Consider the following 18,149-nt stretch of genomic DNA (forward strand, 5'->3'; position numbering starts at 1 on the left):
GACCAAGAAAAACTTTTGCAGGTGCCACATGCACAGTCCATTTGCAAAACTGTTTTTTTTACCTCCAATTAGAATGCGCCCCTAAAGATGCGCTATCCATACAGAAATGTCAAGCTTGCTACAAGGTGGTTTGGTTGCAGAAAGGTTGTTACAACCTGGAAAACAGGTTGTTACAACCTGGAAAACAGGTTGTAACAACCTTGCATTGTGGTTGTCATTCTGATTTACAACCTTGTAAAATAGTTGCAGCAACATTGCGTTCTGGTTGCTCATTTTGTAACAACCTGTTTACAACCTTGTAAAAGACATGGCAAGTGCACCCCAATTGGAATTATTTTCATATCTTGAATGTCAGCTGTCTATATAGCTAGCTAGCTAAGAGCAGGACAGACCTACTGCATACTAGTTTAGCTAACTCAGACTACTCTATAATAGAACAACTAGATGTTTAGGTTTACAAGCCAAAATGAAGGACACATCTATTGGTATCTCTTGAGGTGGATCGAAGAGGAGTCAGTAGGAATCATGCCCTCCTCCAATGTGCACCAAGTTGCTGTAGCTGTCGTGAGACTGCAATGGTTGGCCAAGAAGTACTGTGATACCAACATTTTAAAGATGTCCAGTAAGTAGCATTCATGATATTAAAAGCCAGACAAACGAGTGCTGCAAGCTGCGCTGTGCTAATGCCTAGCCTCGCTATGTCATGCTTTCTATCAAAGTATTAGAGTGTTATAGTACTAGAGACTTAGTATAGGGGGAATTAAGCTTTTTTTCTATAATGAATTTGAATTTGAAAGTGAATAATCTCTATCTATATATATATATATATATAGGGGTAGTCTGCAAGAGCTCACACAATTAATGGCTACTAAATAGCTAGCTGCTCTTTTCTGACTCTTGTAGCTAATAAAAAGCTAGCGCTTTAGTGCAGGACTATAACATTACTCATAAGTTGAATAGAAACTTTTGTGCAAACAAATGATGCTACGAAAGCTGCAATAGCTTTCAATGTGAGTCAAACTAGCCATAACTCAAGAAAGAAGCTTTAGTTTGTAATCTACGATTCAAAATCCAAGAGAACGTGGCTAGAAGCCTATATATAGTTTTCGTCGCATTGCAGCATTTACAGCCACAGTCACTGTCAGCTTTACCGTGTCCCTCTTGCGGCTACGCCTGAGGCATAACAATGTTGAATGTATGTCTCTAAGATTTTGTACAAATCATCATCCCCTATACCTCTATACGTCCACCCCTCTTACTCATCACGAAGCATAAATAATTAGTGATAGATACATGTATGGTCCTATAATTATGACACTTATAATTATGTATAGGCCGCCAGCATGCAGAGAAAGCTGTGTAGTAAACCATGCACTGGTTAATCGATGCAGTAAACGACAAATGTGCATCATGTCGCCGTGCCATGAGAAGGCAGCGTAGTGGTGTATACTGTTTGGAACTCAATCAATCTCTCATCATTAATCGATACTTGAAGAGACTATAATATAGTTTGCTTAATATTATACTTTGTAATACTATACTTTGTTCTGTTATTTATTTTTTATCTCACTCTTAATGGATTTCACTGTTGAACTAGGTTGAAACTACCTTGAAACTACCTTGTTGCAACCCTGTTAGTAACCAGGTTGAAACCACCTTGTTGCAACCTTAATAACCAGGTTAAAACCACCTGGCTACAACCTTGAAACAAGCTTGAAACAATTTCAAATCCATGGTTCTGGCAAGGTTGCAGCAAGGTTGCTGCAACCTTGCCACAACCTTGTAAGACTTGCTTGTTTCAACCTTGCCACAAGGTAGTTATTTCTGTATGGGTATCCAGCCTCGAAACTAATTTAGCAAACTCCTAATAGAGCCATCTTTACCAACCTAATTATTTTAATGTGGCGCCTTAAAAATGGCTAATTATGGTGCCGCTTACGTTCTACAGCTGGAGAAAATGGGCGTTATCTAGCTTGCTAGCTGCACCGTTGAGAGCTGAGACTCGTGAACAACATTTATTACCTAAGGTGCGCATGGGCGGTATAATAGTCCGTTGGTTTGTTTGTTTGTGTGGGACATGTGAGTCTATGACAAGTTATTAGTTTTGATTGTGGAAGATTCAATGTTAAAGCTTCGTTGTTGTATAAAAGCTAAGAAGCCTAAACTTGCACGTTGAACTTGTACAGCTACATGTGGCTTTTATTCCTGGCACTTATTTGCTGCCGAAGTGATCCCGTACCCGGAACAATGGAAAAGGGTCACTACAATAGAAAGCTATAATTGTGACTGATTTGTTGTCTCTGGAGGCTTCTTGGCTGACTCTGGATCCTACTCCTGGAGCCGGCTTCTTTGCTGTGATCCTAGTCTACAGTGCATGCTTATGTACCACTGTTCTCAGCACCAGTCTGGTTTATTGTTAGACAGCTCAGTCATACATACGGGAAATTTTCGCGGGGTGCAAACTTTCGCGTTTTTCGAGGGCAGAGCAGTCAACGCGAAAATTAAAACCAGGATAAGCTCCCATGCACTGGTATTTCACATGCAAAGCTATTGGTGGGTGTGGTTTCCTGGCATTGAACCACGAACATTTCTGCTGAAAGCCCTGGAGCTGGAGCCAAATAAGGAAAATTTGCCACTATACGGTACTACATGCACTGCCTTATATCACTCCTGATTTCATGTCACCAGCCGAAGGTGTGCACTTTAGTGCTCTTGTTGACTGTAGCTATGGGTTAGACAACCTCTAGCTACTTGAAATTATGTTTTTGTTATATCTGAACGATGACTACCAGCAAGGGGCATCGAATTGAAATTTCGAGGGAGGGCTTGGAAAAAGGTTTGTAAAACAGCCATAACAGGTTGTTTTACTGCGTGGGTGAGGGAAACACGGATGGCTTGTCAAGCCTCTGTATTGATTTTATGTGTGCTTATGTGGCACGTGATCCGTTGCCAACCCCTCTCTTCCGGTATATAGCGTGACATTTTCGAGGCACTTATATTTCGTGGAATGGCCTCTAAAAGCACGTTGTTCATGGAATGACTGCATGCTTACCAGAAGCCACGCCTTCACTCTTTGCACGTTATAGCAAATAAATAATAATTTTCGTGTAGGATTGCTAACCCATGAAATCAGCAAAAGTTAAGCTCCTCGAAAATGTCGCGCTATACGGTGTATGAAGACATCAGTCCCCACTACCCGTTGTGTTTTTTTTAGGGAGCCCGGTGTGTGAGATGGGGTGGGAATTTGACTTCCTCAGTATATACAAACTCACAACAGTAACACTTAGTTCAGTCATTGGTTAAATCCGTAGTATTATGATATAGTTTTTGCTCATGAATTATGTTTTTGAGAGACTTTTATGTATGTGTCTACTGTTGCACTACTCATAAGTAACTATTGATTGCTGCGCTTTATAGCTATCATACGTTAACTAGACGCATGCAGAGATTGTGTGTCACGACCAATTTCAGTCGTCAAAATATATTAGAGAAAAGAATACTCAAAACAGAAACTAAATAGTGACCTACTAGTCTACTGGATTATTAGCGCTTACTCGATAATTATGCTAGCCTCGATCACCACCAGGCTGATTTTTCTATACTGGCACGCTATAGAGTAGGCCTGGGGAAGACTGTATCTGGGTGTGGTTAGAATTCGTTTTTTTGCGTAAAACTAAACGTGTGGGTGTTTACTCCGTAAAAGTTGCTGTGGCTCACGAGCAAAACGAGTCCCTACCTAGTGTTGCAATTTTGTATGTATGCATGGACCGTCACATCCTTCACGATATACCGTATAGCGCGAAATTTTCGAGGCACTTATATTTCGTGGATTGGCCTCTAAAAGCCATTTCGTTGCACAATGTTTGCGGAATGACTGCTAACCGGAAGCCACGCCTTAAATCTTTGCACGTTATAGCAGGTAATTTAACAATTTTCGTGGACTTATTTTCGTGTAGAATTCTAACCCACGAAATCCGCGAAAATTAAGTCCCTCGAAAATTTTGCGCTATACGGTATGCTTTTCGTACTCACAAATGATCCCTTACCAACTTTTACGTGAGTTATTGCGCATGTGTACAATAAGCTAGGCATTGATGGTCTATATAGCTCAGAAACTCCTGTAGCCCAGGCAAAAGCTGACTTGCTTGTATAAAAAGTTATTTTTCATCAACAATAATATTGTTCACTGCTTGTATTTGGTCCAGCAGGAGCCATAATTATTGTCTTGTGAGAACCTAGCTTGCTCCTCCTGTTAGGCTGTGCACCCTGCCTCACTCTCAACGAGTATCATGTTCACAAGCTGTCAAACTCCTGTGTGAACTTCAGAAGAAAGGGATGTTTTTGTATGGTTCCCTACAGCTGCCCTTTGTGATCAGCTTTATGTTTAGCGTAATAATTATGTACATCTATAGCACCATAATTATATAGATGCAAATTGGAAAAAAAAATTTGTTTCATGTGCTTTCTCAAATTTTTGTTGGGGCATGTTTTTAGAGGAGGAATGCCAGCTAGGGTCAATGGGTCACGTTTAATGAAAGATTTGTTCTGGGTTCTTGACCTTGCTGCATATAGCAGTTTATTTGCCTGCTTGGAAAGCTTACTATACTTATAGATCTATCCAGTGCAGCAAGCCAGTACATCAACATTTATACCCTAGCCACAGAAGGCTAATTCAAAGAATGCAGCAATTAATTCTTGGATATCTTCTCTCAAGCTTGTTCGTCTGGGACGCAATAACAGCTCAACCGCGATTGCTGTTGTGAGTATAAAGAGTGTATAAACCCAGGGGCGCGAGAGTGAACTCAGTGTTACATGTAAAACAAAAGTACATGTGTTGTTTTAATTAATGACCTTTTGACCCTGGCATGTTTTACAACACAATTTACGATCGCTATAGAAACATCCAGATACAATACTATTTTCTTCCTTCTGTTTTAGGCACATTTCCCCTGATTCATTGAAATAATGACCTATTTCATAGTTTAGATCTTTACACGGAGCTTATGCTTCATTTTCTCATTACCACCCCCCCCCGCCCCCCCAGAATGGCAAGATTTCCAACTATACCTGACAACCTCAATTTTCTGGCTGGTTGGTCTTACAACGACCTCATGCAGTACCGATTTTCCCGTTGGTTGACTTCTTGAGTGAGGTATGTGTAAGCTAAATAACTGGCAGTTGAAAATTTATGCATAAACACTGAAGTATACAGTATAGAAAAAACATTATAATAAGCAAACTAACTGTCTGTGTGTATCTACGGGTGAGGGTTAGTGCTTGTGTTTTTTGTTTCTTACTCTGTTGCAGTTCCTGTGCCCACAAAACTGTCTCAATCGCTTCTGAGGTCTAGACACAAACCGAGATGTACCGGGGTGTTGGTATTCTTTTTTGCCTTTGTTTCCTTAGTTGATCCCAGTGTCCGCATCGGGTTTAAATTTCACCAACTTTCAGTATTTCAACATAGATATTTGCTTGGTTAGGATGGTGGTTTGATATTGACCAAAATTGTCCTTCACTCCAGCAGACAAAAGGATTTTGCTTAATGTCGACTTCTTGTAGATTATCTTTGCGCCATATTTAGCCAACAGTTTGCCAGTTCTTTCTATCATTCCTCTACGTTTCTTATTGGTGCAGTGAGTTAGGTACTGAACATCATTCATTGTTCTGCCTTTCACATGTCTTGACAGTAGAGAATATTGTTTCTTCACCCTTTTGCGTAATTCAACAGCTTTCTTCTCTCTTTTAGCTGAGAGGTCCTCATAGGTGTATCTTTGTTTAAAAAACTCGTCTCCTATAGATATTTGTTCTGATGTAACACGGGCCTTTTTCGCAATTTTTGTGTTGGCTGCTTTACTTTGTTGCTTACATCATCCTAGTCTCATGAATCAGCCGCACCTTTGGTGTCCGTCTGAGCACTCTTTACGTGAACTCATGGGCCACAGTGGATTTCCAACGTGACCAATGAGATTGCTCACAAGTATCAGGTGACTTGAATAGGAGGCAGCAAATAGTGAAACTTTACATGCGGTTGAGCAGCAAGCAGTGATGTGGCTGAGCAGAGATAGCGGATATGGTTGCATTTTTATGATTTTATTAGCTTGTACAGTGACGTAATACATTCCATTGTGAAATGATTTCAAGTAAAGAGTGCTCAGACGGACACCAAAGGTTCATGAGACTAACATCATCCATAGCTCTGGGTTTGTGCTGCATTGTGTTGTTTTCTCTGAATTTGACTTCACTTTTGATTTCCTTGAAACACTTTCTTCTTTCCTGGTTAAAAGCTTGATCGAGATAGCCTACTATTTACAGGTGAAGTGATAGTACGCACGCATACAGAGGTTTGATTTCTGTAGCATGCAATGGTTATTACCCGAGGCGCGCGTGGGCGGCCACGGGTATAGTAGTCTGTTGGTTTGTCTGTTTGTTTGTTTGTCACAGGTATATCTACTCACCTGGATGCCACAGCACTGTGTTTACAGCATGGATAGCCTTCACACAACAATATCTTGATTTAAATAGTGGCAGATTTTGATGTTAAAGCTTCTTTGTCGAGCAAAAGCTAAGAAGCTTGAATAAGCTTGTGACTAGGTCTGCTTACCTGGATGCTCTAGCACTGCGTTTACAGCATGAGTAGCCTCCACACAACAAGTTAGTACTTTGGATAGTGGCAGCTTTCGGTGTTAAAGCTCCTTTGTCTAATAAAAGCGAGCAAAATGTAGCTTGAACAGAACTTGCACATGCGTTACTTATAACTGAAGTGATCCTGTACCAAGAACGATGGAACAGGGTCACTAAAGTAGAAAGCTATATATACCAGGAACAATGGAACAGGGTCACTAAAGTAGAAGCTTGAATTATAGCTCCTGTGCTGCTGACTGGGATCCTACTCCATGCAGAACCTGGAGCCATACTTTTCTGAGACTCCAGGCTTCTTTACTGTGATCCTAATCCACAGTGCATAATTATATCTATAGTACCACTACCTGTTCTCAAATGTTTCAGCATGCCTCCAGTCTGGTTTAGTCCTGAGTTGCTGTGCAAGTCATGCCAGTGCATGATGATGATAACAACATCACTATAATATATGCACTGCATTATATCAGTCTTCTGGTTTCTTTATAATCATGTCACCAGCCGAGGGTTTGCACTTCAGTGCTCTAGTTGAATGCATGAGTGGGTGTTTAACATGCAGAGACTATCGTAATACACATACCTGTATACGTACATATTTGCTGGCTTAACTATTAGACCACCGTCATGAGAGGTGCTTTGTGGATTTTACAGGTTTTATAATGATATACATAGCGAAATTTGTATGCGTGGGTGCAACTGTTGCCCATAACCGAAGTGAGTTAACTAGCTTTCAGTGTCATTATATACTATGCAAGTACGTGGGTTAAGGTTAGTGTTAATTTTTTACTCCGCTGTACCCACAGAACGGTCTCCTTCGCTTCTGAGGAGTGGACACAAACTGAGATAAACCAACGCGTGAGTATTTTTCCTTCTTCTTGTTTCCTTAACTTGATCCCAGTTTTCTCCGCATGGGGTTTCAATTTCACCAACTTTCAGTATTTCAACATAGATATCTGCATGTTTTCGGTTGTGATTTGATATTGACGAAAATTGTTCACCATTCCAGTAGACGAAAGGATTTTGCTCAATGTCGACTTTTAGTAGGTAATCTTTGCACCATGTTTCTTGTTCCTCTTCAGCTGTTTGTGTGTCTAGAAGTACGAACCTCACATATTGAATGTGATTCTGAGAATAGTATGTGGACTCAAAGAATAAAGACCACCTGCTGATCGTTTCACTACTAAGAAGTGCTGATACTGGTATGTTGATGCGTTCGGTGCCATATGGAGAAGCCTGAAAAGGCTTTCCTGATCTGGATGTTGTTGCTGTGAGCCAGACACCCTTGATTTTCTGTCCTACGGCTAGTGGGCATTTGTGTGGGTATTGGGATGATTTAGCCAACAGTTTGCCAGTGCTTTCTATCATTCCTCTACGTTTCTCATTGGTGCAGTGAGTCAGGTACTGAACATCATTCATTGTTCTGCCACTCACATGTCTTGACAGTAGAGAGTATTGTTCCTTCACTTTTGAGCTTAGTTGAGCCTTCTTCTCTTTGGCTGAGAGCTCCTTAAGACTGTATCTTTGTTTTAGCAACTCTTTTCCCTTTTTTAGAACTTTTTTTTGGGTTGCTTTTTGTTGCTTGCATCCTTCATTGCTCTGGGTTTGTGCTTGCGTTGTGTTGCTTTCTTTGACACTTTTGAACTCTTTAAAATCGTTTCTTCTTTCCTGGTTAAAATATCTTCACTTTCACTACTCTGTTGACTGTGACTTATCTCTTGATCTACTAGAGAAGAAGATTGGTTCTCTACCTCTAGTCTAGTCTTCTTGGTGGAGGGTCCTTTTGAAATGTCACCTTTAGCTTGTCTTTTTCTTTTTCTAGCTTGCTTCTTTTGCTCCTGTTCTTCTAATTTCTCAACAGAACTCTCTTCTAAATTAACCTCTTGCATGATTTTTTTGTTGTCTTTTGCTTTGTAATTTTTAGCTCTCTGTTTCTGTTGAAAAGCCATTAGTTTAGCTGATGTTTGTTTAAAAGTGTACACTCCGTGTATTTAATAGAGAGGCTATATAATTCCCTGGGGAAGTACCAGGGAAATATTAAAAGTACAAAATTAATGATGTAATGTTTCTAGCTCTACTTAGCCAAAGAAAGTGGGAGTTACCAAATGGACACGATGTCAATGTAACGATTTATAGATCTCACGTTTCCATTAGCTAACTAAACTAAGAACATTACATCATTTGTATCCTATTCTCTGGGAATTATGGTTTATAATTCCTTGCTAAACACACTCAAGTGGGATATAAAATTATTATGCCCCGAGAGCTGCATGAGGGACGCTATAACCATAGTATATATGTACAGTCATGTACGTGTATGGCTTATTGTGGTCATGTAGCTTAAATAAGTGCATGGTGACCTTAATTGAGTGGCTGGTAAAGTAGGCTAAGTGTCTACAGTTTAATTTTGTTTACAGAAGCCTTACAGTAGAGTAGCATGTATGTATGTTGTTTGTTGTCAGTATAAACTAGCGTATATATATACACAAGGTCTCATGGAGCGAGTGCAAGCATTTGAGTCCATATACTTAATAATGTATATCGTACGTTATGCGAGTAATTTTTGTGAGTAAAACATTTCATTCTTGCACTGCATTGCATGTGTTCTGGTAAACCCGCCTAGGTTTTCGTGGAGGTCAGCTTGGCCACGAAAATTACCTGCTATACGTAATAGGTTTTCTATAGGTTAAAGTTTATCTTGTTAACCATCTGCCAAAATTAAATGTATAAATGGCATCATGCACAACCTAACCACAAGACAACATGGCTCCTGTGTTGGACCCTATAGTATTATTGGCTCTTGTAAACTGTGAGAACAATTCGTTAATGGCATGTAATTATGTCTGTCCGATATTGTATTCTAGTTGCGTTGGAATGTGTATAGCCATTGCAAGATTGGGAAACCACTGATTGCGAACATGATAGCTTTAAGACAGTTTAGAATCTTAACTGCACACACCACAAACATTACATGTAACTATGTTTATTGATGACAAAAGCTGTTGTTAACCTGAGGCGCGTAGGCGGCCTCAGTTACAGTAGTCTGCTAGTCTGCCTGTGTGTCTGTCACTGCTCAGTTTGGCTTACTTGGGGATTTAGGCATCACAATTTGTACGTAGGGAAACTTGTAGCATTAAAACTAAGGCTTAAAATTTGGCAGATTTTGCAAAGAAGCCTTTGTTTCCCAGAAAAGGCGAGCTAAACCCAAGAAGCTTTTTAAACGCGGCTATTATTTGAAACATAGGCAATAATTGCTTTGCGTGTTTGTGGAAAAGGGTCAATACAATAGAAAGCTAGAATTGTGTCTGGTTTGTCTCTGTTAGCTGACACGAACTCTGGGATCCTACTCGACTCCAGTGTAAAATAATTATCTTTATCATTCTATACATCATGTTCAGCACTAGCCTCGACCCCAGGCCGATTCGTCTCCGATTGAACGCTAGGTCGCCTACTAGGCCTGGTATTGATTGTATTTGGGCGTGATCTGGGCGTGGTTTTTTAATACATAAACTCTGTGGTACAACAAAAAATGAATCCTCCAACAGTGGTCTTCAACAACAGCCTCTGGGGCAGTATACAGCAGGAAATACTTCCCAGAAGACACTTCTTTGGCAATGGCAACCAAATCTTTGTCGATTCCTTTATTGCTACTGAGGATGACAGTGGAAACACCTCTAATGTTTAGACTCCTGACCTGGTCAATCATGAGTCTCATGATGAGAGATACAAGGGGAGAGACAATTAACAAGAACAACACTTTTGTCAACAGGAGGAGCCTTGGTCCTACCTAGCTTGTAGTCCATTAAAAAGGGTAGCAACTGATATAGCAGAGAGACTTGCCATACCCCGTTGGGAACCAGATAAACACGTCCCTTCCCTCAAACAGGAGCTTGAGAGCCTGGGCCTGTTCTGCCATGAGAGTGAGGCCATCTTGCTTCAAACAAGACAACGCGTTGCATGCCATAGCTAGCTAGCTATAAATTGAGAACACGACACGGAGCTACATTACTGTAACTTTTACAGGAGTAAAATGCCTCTACGTACACCTTAGTATTACAGAAAAAAAGCAGGAAACAAAATGTGAAGAATCTCTGCTTTAGTTTCCGGTTCCTGCCACGCCCAGATACAATCAATACCAGGCCGTATTTTTCAACTTCAATTATATCATTCTTATGGTTTCTTTATAATCATGTCACCAGCCGAGGGTTTGCACTTTAGTGCTCTAGTTCTTATCAGGAGTCCCTGTTCATATTATGCGCTATTTTACAATTAATATAAACCAGTATCTGCGTCCCTGAAGTCACGTAATATCATGTCACTTTTTTTAAAACAATTACACCAGCTGGCTTTTTTTAATCAGCAAGATAATTATAACATGGGGCATGCATGCACGCATGCATATATACGGAGGTTTTTTGTCTGTAGCATGCCATGGATATTGTGCAAAGTGGAAAAAACTGTATAATTTTGTACTTGGAACTTTTCGAATCCTTTTCATGGTCAATCTTTTCCACCGTTCCCTGTATGCAAGCAGAAAGTGTTGTATTAATTACCTGAGGCGTACGTGGGCGGCCACAGGTATAGTTGTCGGTTGGTTTGTTTGTTCGTAACAGGATAATCTACTCACCTGGGTGCCATAGCATTGCCTTTACAGTATGAATAGCCTCCACACAATGTTTAAATAGTAGCAGATTTTGATGTTAAAGCTTCTTTGTCAAATAAAAGCAAGCTTGTACGTTGGCACCTAGCTAACTTACACCATAGATTGAAGAGTTAGAGGGATAGGAAACGGTTTGTATCTCGAGTAACATCCGCGCTACGGTGCGGTTTAATGGAGGCCATCACAACAATATCTATTTCTACACTCAGTGCATAATAAACTACAAGTAACTGTGCTTAGTCCGTGCAACTCACTTATATTTCAAGGTCTATACCTATTGTAGTAGTCATAACCAGCACGCTTACACGTTACATGTTCCAATAGCTCTAAAACAGCCTTGGGAACATATAACTTTATTGGAAAGTCTCTTTTTACTGGGTGTGGTCAGTCATTAGCAAGTACTACACGTGGCTCATGGACTAGGCGTGTTTTAAGTTGCTGAAAGAGATTATGTCTCGAGGAAACACAGCTTTGGGAGTTACCCGGCAAAAGTGTGCTTAATAGCCTCGTTCATAGGGCGTAGCGCGGATAATTTTCGAGGCTCCACTGCAGATTCAATGTAAAATCATCACGTGCACCACTCCGTTTCCTATCCCTCTCTCTTCAATCTATGCTTACACCTGGCCTTTATTCGAGATAGCCTACGTATTTACAGGTGAAGTGATCCTATACCAGGAACAGGGTCACTAAAGTATAAAGCTAGAATTGTGACTGGGTTGTTGGTTGACTCTGGAACTCCAACCTGGCAGGAGCCATACTTCTCTAAGACTCTAGGCTTCTTTGCTGTGATCCCAGTTGACAGTGCATGTCTCATGTACCACTAAATCTGTTCTCAAATGTTTCAGCATGCCTCTCCAGTCTGGTTTAGTTTCATTGCTCTTGAGTTGCTGTGCTAGTCATGCATACGTGCTATATAAGCACTGCATTATATCATCAGTCATGTCACCAGCCGAGGGTTAGCACTTTTTAGTGTCTAGTTAGGTAAAGCTTCCATGTTTGATACGTCAGAACCCACGGTACTTTCATTTTATAGCACCTACGTAGTACCGTATAGCTAGAAATTTCTGTGGCCCAAAGATTCTGCGTAAACGCAGAAATATTAATTAACCACGCCTAATTTAACAGTTGAAAGTTAATTCGCAGTAATGTTATCCGCAGAAGGTCTTTTTACAGCTATTCACATAATTTTTGGGCCGCAGAAATGTCTAGCTTACTATACCCTCTAAATTAGCGAGTGGGATTAATAATGCTTTAAATGTCCATCATCCCATTATTCTAACCCTGTACAGATTCAGTCAGCCAAGTTTGAGAAAAAAGTGAAGTGAAGTGACTCTCAAGATTGCTAAGAAAGTGTGAATGTGTGTTGACTGTTTTAAGAGTTTATTCTCATCCATAATTATATAATCACTTCATGAAGTTTTACATATCGGAAATTTAGTATGGCATGAAGTTTTACACCTCGATCAAATAAATTATTTGTCTCTATAATAATTATGCCTCGAGGCGTAGCCGCAGGAGGGATACGGTAAAGCTGACTGTGTGTGTCTGTCTGTCTGTCTGTGTGTCTGTTCCAGCTGTAACTGCTCAACGGTTGCAATGCGACGAAAAGTAACAGCTTCTATAGGCTTCTAGCCACGTTCTCTTGGATTTTGATTCGTGGATTAGCAAACTAAAGCTTCTTTCTCGAGTTATGGCTAGTTTGACTCACATTGAAGGCTGTTGCAGTCTCTTCAGAATCTTTGTCTTGAAGGCCTGGTAAGCCACAAAACACTACCATATAACAATATAGATAACAATATGCATGTACACAGGTTTTTTCTTCTTAGATATTATATGACACTGAACTACAGATCCTGGAAGAATCAATTTTCTTCTTTCTTGAGGTCCTAGTAAGCCACATAATACAACAATAGATGCATGTAAATAAGTCTTTTCTTCTCAGTGACTTTATATAGATAAGCTAACTTTAATATAAAATTCATTATAGAAACTAATAATTATAATACTCTAATACTTTTCAGCAAAAGCAAAAACATGGCGAGAGGCATTAGCACAGCACCAGCTTGAACACTAGTTATTATACGTAATGGTTAGATAATGGGCATGAGGTATCTATGTGTTATAGTGTCCCAAAGCTCGAGGGATGAGGGACACTATAACCATAGATACCGAATGCACATTATCCAAAACCTATTGGCTACTAGAAATGCACTATCTTAGCAACGGTTGACCTATATAAACAGTCAACCTAGCAACTGCATCATTTCTTTTGAAAATTAATATCGGCATCTCTGTGGCTCTACTAAATCTGTGTCTATTCAAGTCAACTCACAGGACAAAGTTATAGTCCTAGTTCCACCCACAAAATGGAAACGTCCAGCTCCTCCTTGCTTTTGCAGCAAACAAGCCTAGCATGCTCTTGGTATGCCATAGACTCTCATACTATATTCTCAAACAAAGCGAAAGGAAGAAACTCCAGCTAACAAGCCCAGCAAATGAGCATCTCTTATACTATTCTCGAACAAAGCGAAAGGAAGAAGCCAAAGCTAAAATCCCATGCAGCACTTCCCTACATCCAGCTCCTCCCCATGCATGCAGCCTTGCAGTAAATACAATACACTGCTCAAGAAAAGAGCGGCTCCTACTATACTCTCGAACAAAGCAAAAGAAGAAACTCAAGCTAGAATTTGCAGCAAACGAGCGGCTCCTATATTACTCTCGAACAAAGCAAAAGAAGAAACTCAAGCTAGAATTTGCAGCAAACGAGCGGCTCCTATATTACTCTCGAACAAAGCGAAAGGAAGAAGCCAAAGCTAGAATCCTCCCCAGCCTTGCAGTAAACAAGCACAGCACACTGCCCAAGAAACAAGCGGCTCTATTCAAAAGAAAAAACTATAGAGCTTCCCTCTTCCATTCTACAAACTGTATAATTATATACTATGTTATTGTGCATCTAGCTACAGTCATGTTATATTACATGTGTATCTCCTTGTAAATGACAATACAATGTACATAGCCTGAAGCATTTAATATATATAGAGCACGTTGCCAAGTGCTCTATTAGAAATAGAGCGCATAGCAACAATAAGCAAATTCACTCAAGTGGGATATAAGTATCTGTATATGTGCATGACCAAAAAGTCATCATTACATGTACATTTACTTAAGCTATTAATTTTGGGTATGATTAATATGACGCTGAGTTCCGTTAACCCAATCAAAGAAAGTGCTTGTGCATGTGTCTATAATTCTTCGCAATTTCTCCACTTCAATCGCCTATAAATTATACAGTGAAGTTGTACATGTATAATATATACACATTGCAAAAAGCAATACCGTATATGAGATTTATTTTCGTATAATTATTGCGTTGAAGAGCATCAAACGAAAATTAAAACTACGAAATTATTCTTCAGCAACAGATTCAACGTCACTATCCTGAGCTGTACGAATAATAGGCTGTGTGTATATGTTAATGGTAGTTCATCTGAAAATTTGCAACAAAAATTACTTGCTATATATAACGGTATACAACCTTTCTACGAATATACGTACATTATGAACCCCGAGTTTCTAACAACGATTGTTAAGTTGGTACAATTAATACGGCCGAATATGACGTTTAGGGTGTGGTTTGACTGGCGACACTTGAATAGAGAGCATTATCTAGTCATTAGATTTAAGGCAGTACTGACTGCTATTTAGCCACGGCTGTGCCATGCAGCCACCTCGCTGTTGCAGCCAAACTGCACTGTCTCAACGACCGGATTAACGAGAATCATAATTTAAATATTGTATTGACAACGTTATGTAGTCATTAATAATAATGTGAAATGTACACCAAAAACTGAGCACACCATAATATGATTATTATTATACCTGACACAGTACATGGTTGCGTGAGATCCCAGCAATTAAGGCTCTATAGCTCTACTGACAATTGTGATGCAGCAGCCATTAATTTTAGACCCTGTATATACTTTTGGCATTCTTTTTAGCAACAATCATGGTCGATCATTTCCCACTCTTAACGAGACAGTGATTGAAAAATAATAGGCTACTGTCATTTTTAAAATAAAAATGTATGCCGACGTACGTACGTACATGCATGCATACACAGCCATTTATAAAGCCACTGTTAGTTGCATACTTGTTTCAGATCAACCTCCCTCCTCGGTTTTGCTCACCTCCTCAATTAAGTCATTATTGCTGATGTCAGCCATTATTTGAGGTCAAAGTCCTTTTTTTTGCTGACATTGTTTTATTTTACCATGTGCCATGTGCAAGTTGCATTGTGCACCAAAAAGCCAGAGCGTAAAAAAAATTAAACTATTTTATGTTCAGACTCCGTCCTTTTGTGTATTTTCGTCAGTTAAAAAACAGGATATGATGTCATCAAAATAATTGGGATAATGGGTAATGAAAACCTCCCTCCCTCATCGGGGTCGAGCTAGTATTCTCATCTGAAACAAGTATATGTAACTAACAGTGGCCTAATGTGAAGTTTGTACCAAAAACTGAGCACCCTATTTAGGATAATTGCCCATGTCCATGCCAATTAAGACTTAGATGTCCTATATATAAAATTATAAGTGTCAATGCATGTAAAACGAATGTCCAAGCACACATGCACTTTTTATGCCTATAATTATAGAATACAACATGCATTTTGTTAACTGCAACCACGATCAATGTGATTCTACAATGAGTTCAGTTACTATAGTATGAATCAACTGTTAGTATCTCGAGCTACTAAAAGTATACAACGCATGCAGTTCTATGACTTTCTACGCCTGGTTAAAATCCCATATCCCTTGATGAGCTTGTAATTGAGTGCGGGGCTGCCTGAGTAACAATAATTATCAGATCTACACAAGTATATACAGTAATATAACTCACTAGTTCATAAGCCTGGTTAGATTGTAGTTGAATACCCTTGGAGCATCTAACAGCCTGCATGCATGCAGTGTTTTGAAAACATGCATGTTAACATCGTAATGAGTGCACGTGTATAGGTTACCTTTCCATATGCATCATTGTACTCGAGTTGAATGTCATTTCCTGAAAGACCTACTTCCTCGTAAATTGGAGCAGCTATTTGTTCTTCACTAGATAGCTTTTTCTTCAGTAAGAGTAGGGCAATCAAGCAGATACCAATAAGACACACTAACACCAGTATCCCACCAACAGCACCACCATAAATAGCCGCAATAGTAGAATCTGGTACGTATATATTCAATAAAAAGAAGTACGTAGTAATGCATACAAGTTATACTTATTGTCCACTACATCAGTTATGGCAGTAAACCTCCAAGCACGAGGGCGAAGGATGGTTTACGTTTGCCATAAATTCGAATGTAGTGGACAAAACTGTTATAATATACCCACTTGAATGAAAAGTACTTGCTACCTAAGCTACCTCACCTTGGATACAACTAGCTAACAGTCTCAAAAACTATTAAAAATGAACAAAAGCTTGTGCGCATAGCTTGAAGCCAGTGCTAAGCTTCTAGCTCGATGCACTAACTTTTCAATGTCCAAGCATGCAGTGAGCCCCACCCATCCTCCAGCCTTCCTGTGTTTAGCGACACCTATCTGTCCTGCCCTTGTAACAAGTATCTAGCTTCTTTTTGGCTGTGTAGATCTAGTATAAAATGAGTGCGCCCTCAAGGCAAGGGAGTTTATGAGGAATGTGCTCCAGGGCTGGGGTTTATGGTAATTAAACCCCACCCAGTTGCTATGATACAGACCCCAGGTGGGGTATATGTATTAGTTAATGTACAGTGTAGAGGGGTTTATGACAGTAAACCTCCCGACTACGAGGGCGTAAGCCCGAGGGGGAGGTGTGGTTTACTGTCATAAACCCCGAGGCACTGTGCATTAATTGATATATGTCCCATCTGATTGGCTGACTGGTTGCTATGCATCAAGCTGCATGACTACCACATAGCAACACTATTTAAACAAGAAGACAACTAGGAAAAGAGAGCTCGTCCACACTCAAATCCTTGTGCAGCCTGGACAGAATATGAGCAGCCAGCCCCTCCCTCAAAGCGAACGGTACAGAGCCACTCCCCCTCTCTGTTCAATTAGTCAGTCCCTCCCTCCACTTACTGCAGCAACCAAGCCAGAAGAAACAACACAGCTAGCTCTAGACGTACGGTGTCTAGACCAGCTCTCTTCAGCTGTGCCAGGCTAGTAGGCAAGCAAAAGTAAGCTTAAAATAGCCACTCCTATATTATTACTAAACTGGCTTCTTTTTATTTAAATACAGAAGCTGAAAAGGCCTAGTGCAGTGCGTGCAGTACTAGTGCTAGTGAGCAAGGCTCAGCCTGAGCCCTAGCCCTCTCCCAGAGTGTCTCTAAAGCAGCTCCTTCTGCAAGCACACAGCAGAATTTTTGATGAAATAGTCTACAGACTACACCTTCTGTCTCTATGTTTTCATTTATGACATTTTGTTTCTCATGCAAGACATTTTCATTCATGATCGAAAACACCATTAATTAATTTTTACTGCATATGCTTGAGGTGCCAATTTATGAGCCATATTTTCCCTTGTAGCCCTGAGGTGCCAATTTATGACAGTTAAACCCCACTAGACTACATGGCAAAAGTGCAGTAGGTGGGAAATATATAATAGTTAGACACTGTTTAGGAAGTTTCTACATGATTTAGAAGCCCAAAGGGCTGGTTGTAGCATCCTGAACACAGTGAGGGTTCTACTAGCCTAAACAGTGTCTAAGCATTTTAGATCGTAGCAACCATGAGTATTTAGCCAATCAGATTTGAATGTTCTTATCTAATCTTTGCTACATGATTTTCTAAGTAAGTAGTTTGCTACATGATTTTCTAAAAA

General features: G+C 40.0%; 1 protein-coding gene and 1 long non-coding RNA gene across 7 annotated transcripts in view; one reads left to right on the top strand and one right to left on the bottom strand.

The window, feature by feature from the left end:
• The first annotated feature begins 190 nt into the window (after positions 1-190).
• On the top strand, positions 191-13,137 carry LOC135344896 (uncharacterized). 3 transcript variants are annotated; one of them, XR_010397583.1, is made up of 4 exons: positions 4,285-4,759; positions 5,045-5,152; positions 7,440-7,491; positions 12,583-13,137. It is a non-coding gene; the product is annotated as an uncharacterized LOC135344896 (long non-coding RNA). The 3 variants fall into 3 exon arrangements; XR_010397581.1 differs by lacking the exons at positions 4,285-4,759; positions 7,440-7,491 and adding an exon at positions 191-622; XR_010397578.1 differs by lacking the exon at positions 7,440-7,491.
• A 2,839-nt stretch (positions 13,138-15,976) lies between these two features.
• The window catches only part of LOC135344217 (hemicentin-2-like), a 31,587-nt gene continuing 29,414 nt past the window's right edge, over positions 15,977-18,149 (bottom strand). For all 4 annotated transcript variants that reach the window (XM_064541427.1, XM_064541433.1, XM_064541409.1 and 1 more), the window contains exons 12-14: positions 16,314-16,513; positions 16,193-16,246; positions 15,977-16,138 (exon numbers count right to left, since the gene is read on the bottom strand). In XM_064541427.1, coding sequence (XP_064397497.1) covers positions 16,091-16,138; positions 16,193-16,246; positions 16,314-16,513 — 302 coding nt within the window. In that variant the 3' untranslated portion in view covers positions 15,977-16,090. The remainder of the gene's footprint in view (positions 16,139-16,192; positions 16,247-16,313; positions 16,514-18,149) is intronic.

This window comes from Halichondria panicea, chromosome 1, assembly GCF_963675165.1.
Source record: "Halichondria panicea chromosome 1, odHalPani1.1, whole genome shotgun sequence".
NCBI classification, from domain to species: Eukaryota; Metazoa; Porifera; class Demospongiae; order Suberitida; family Halichondriidae; genus Halichondria; species Halichondria panicea.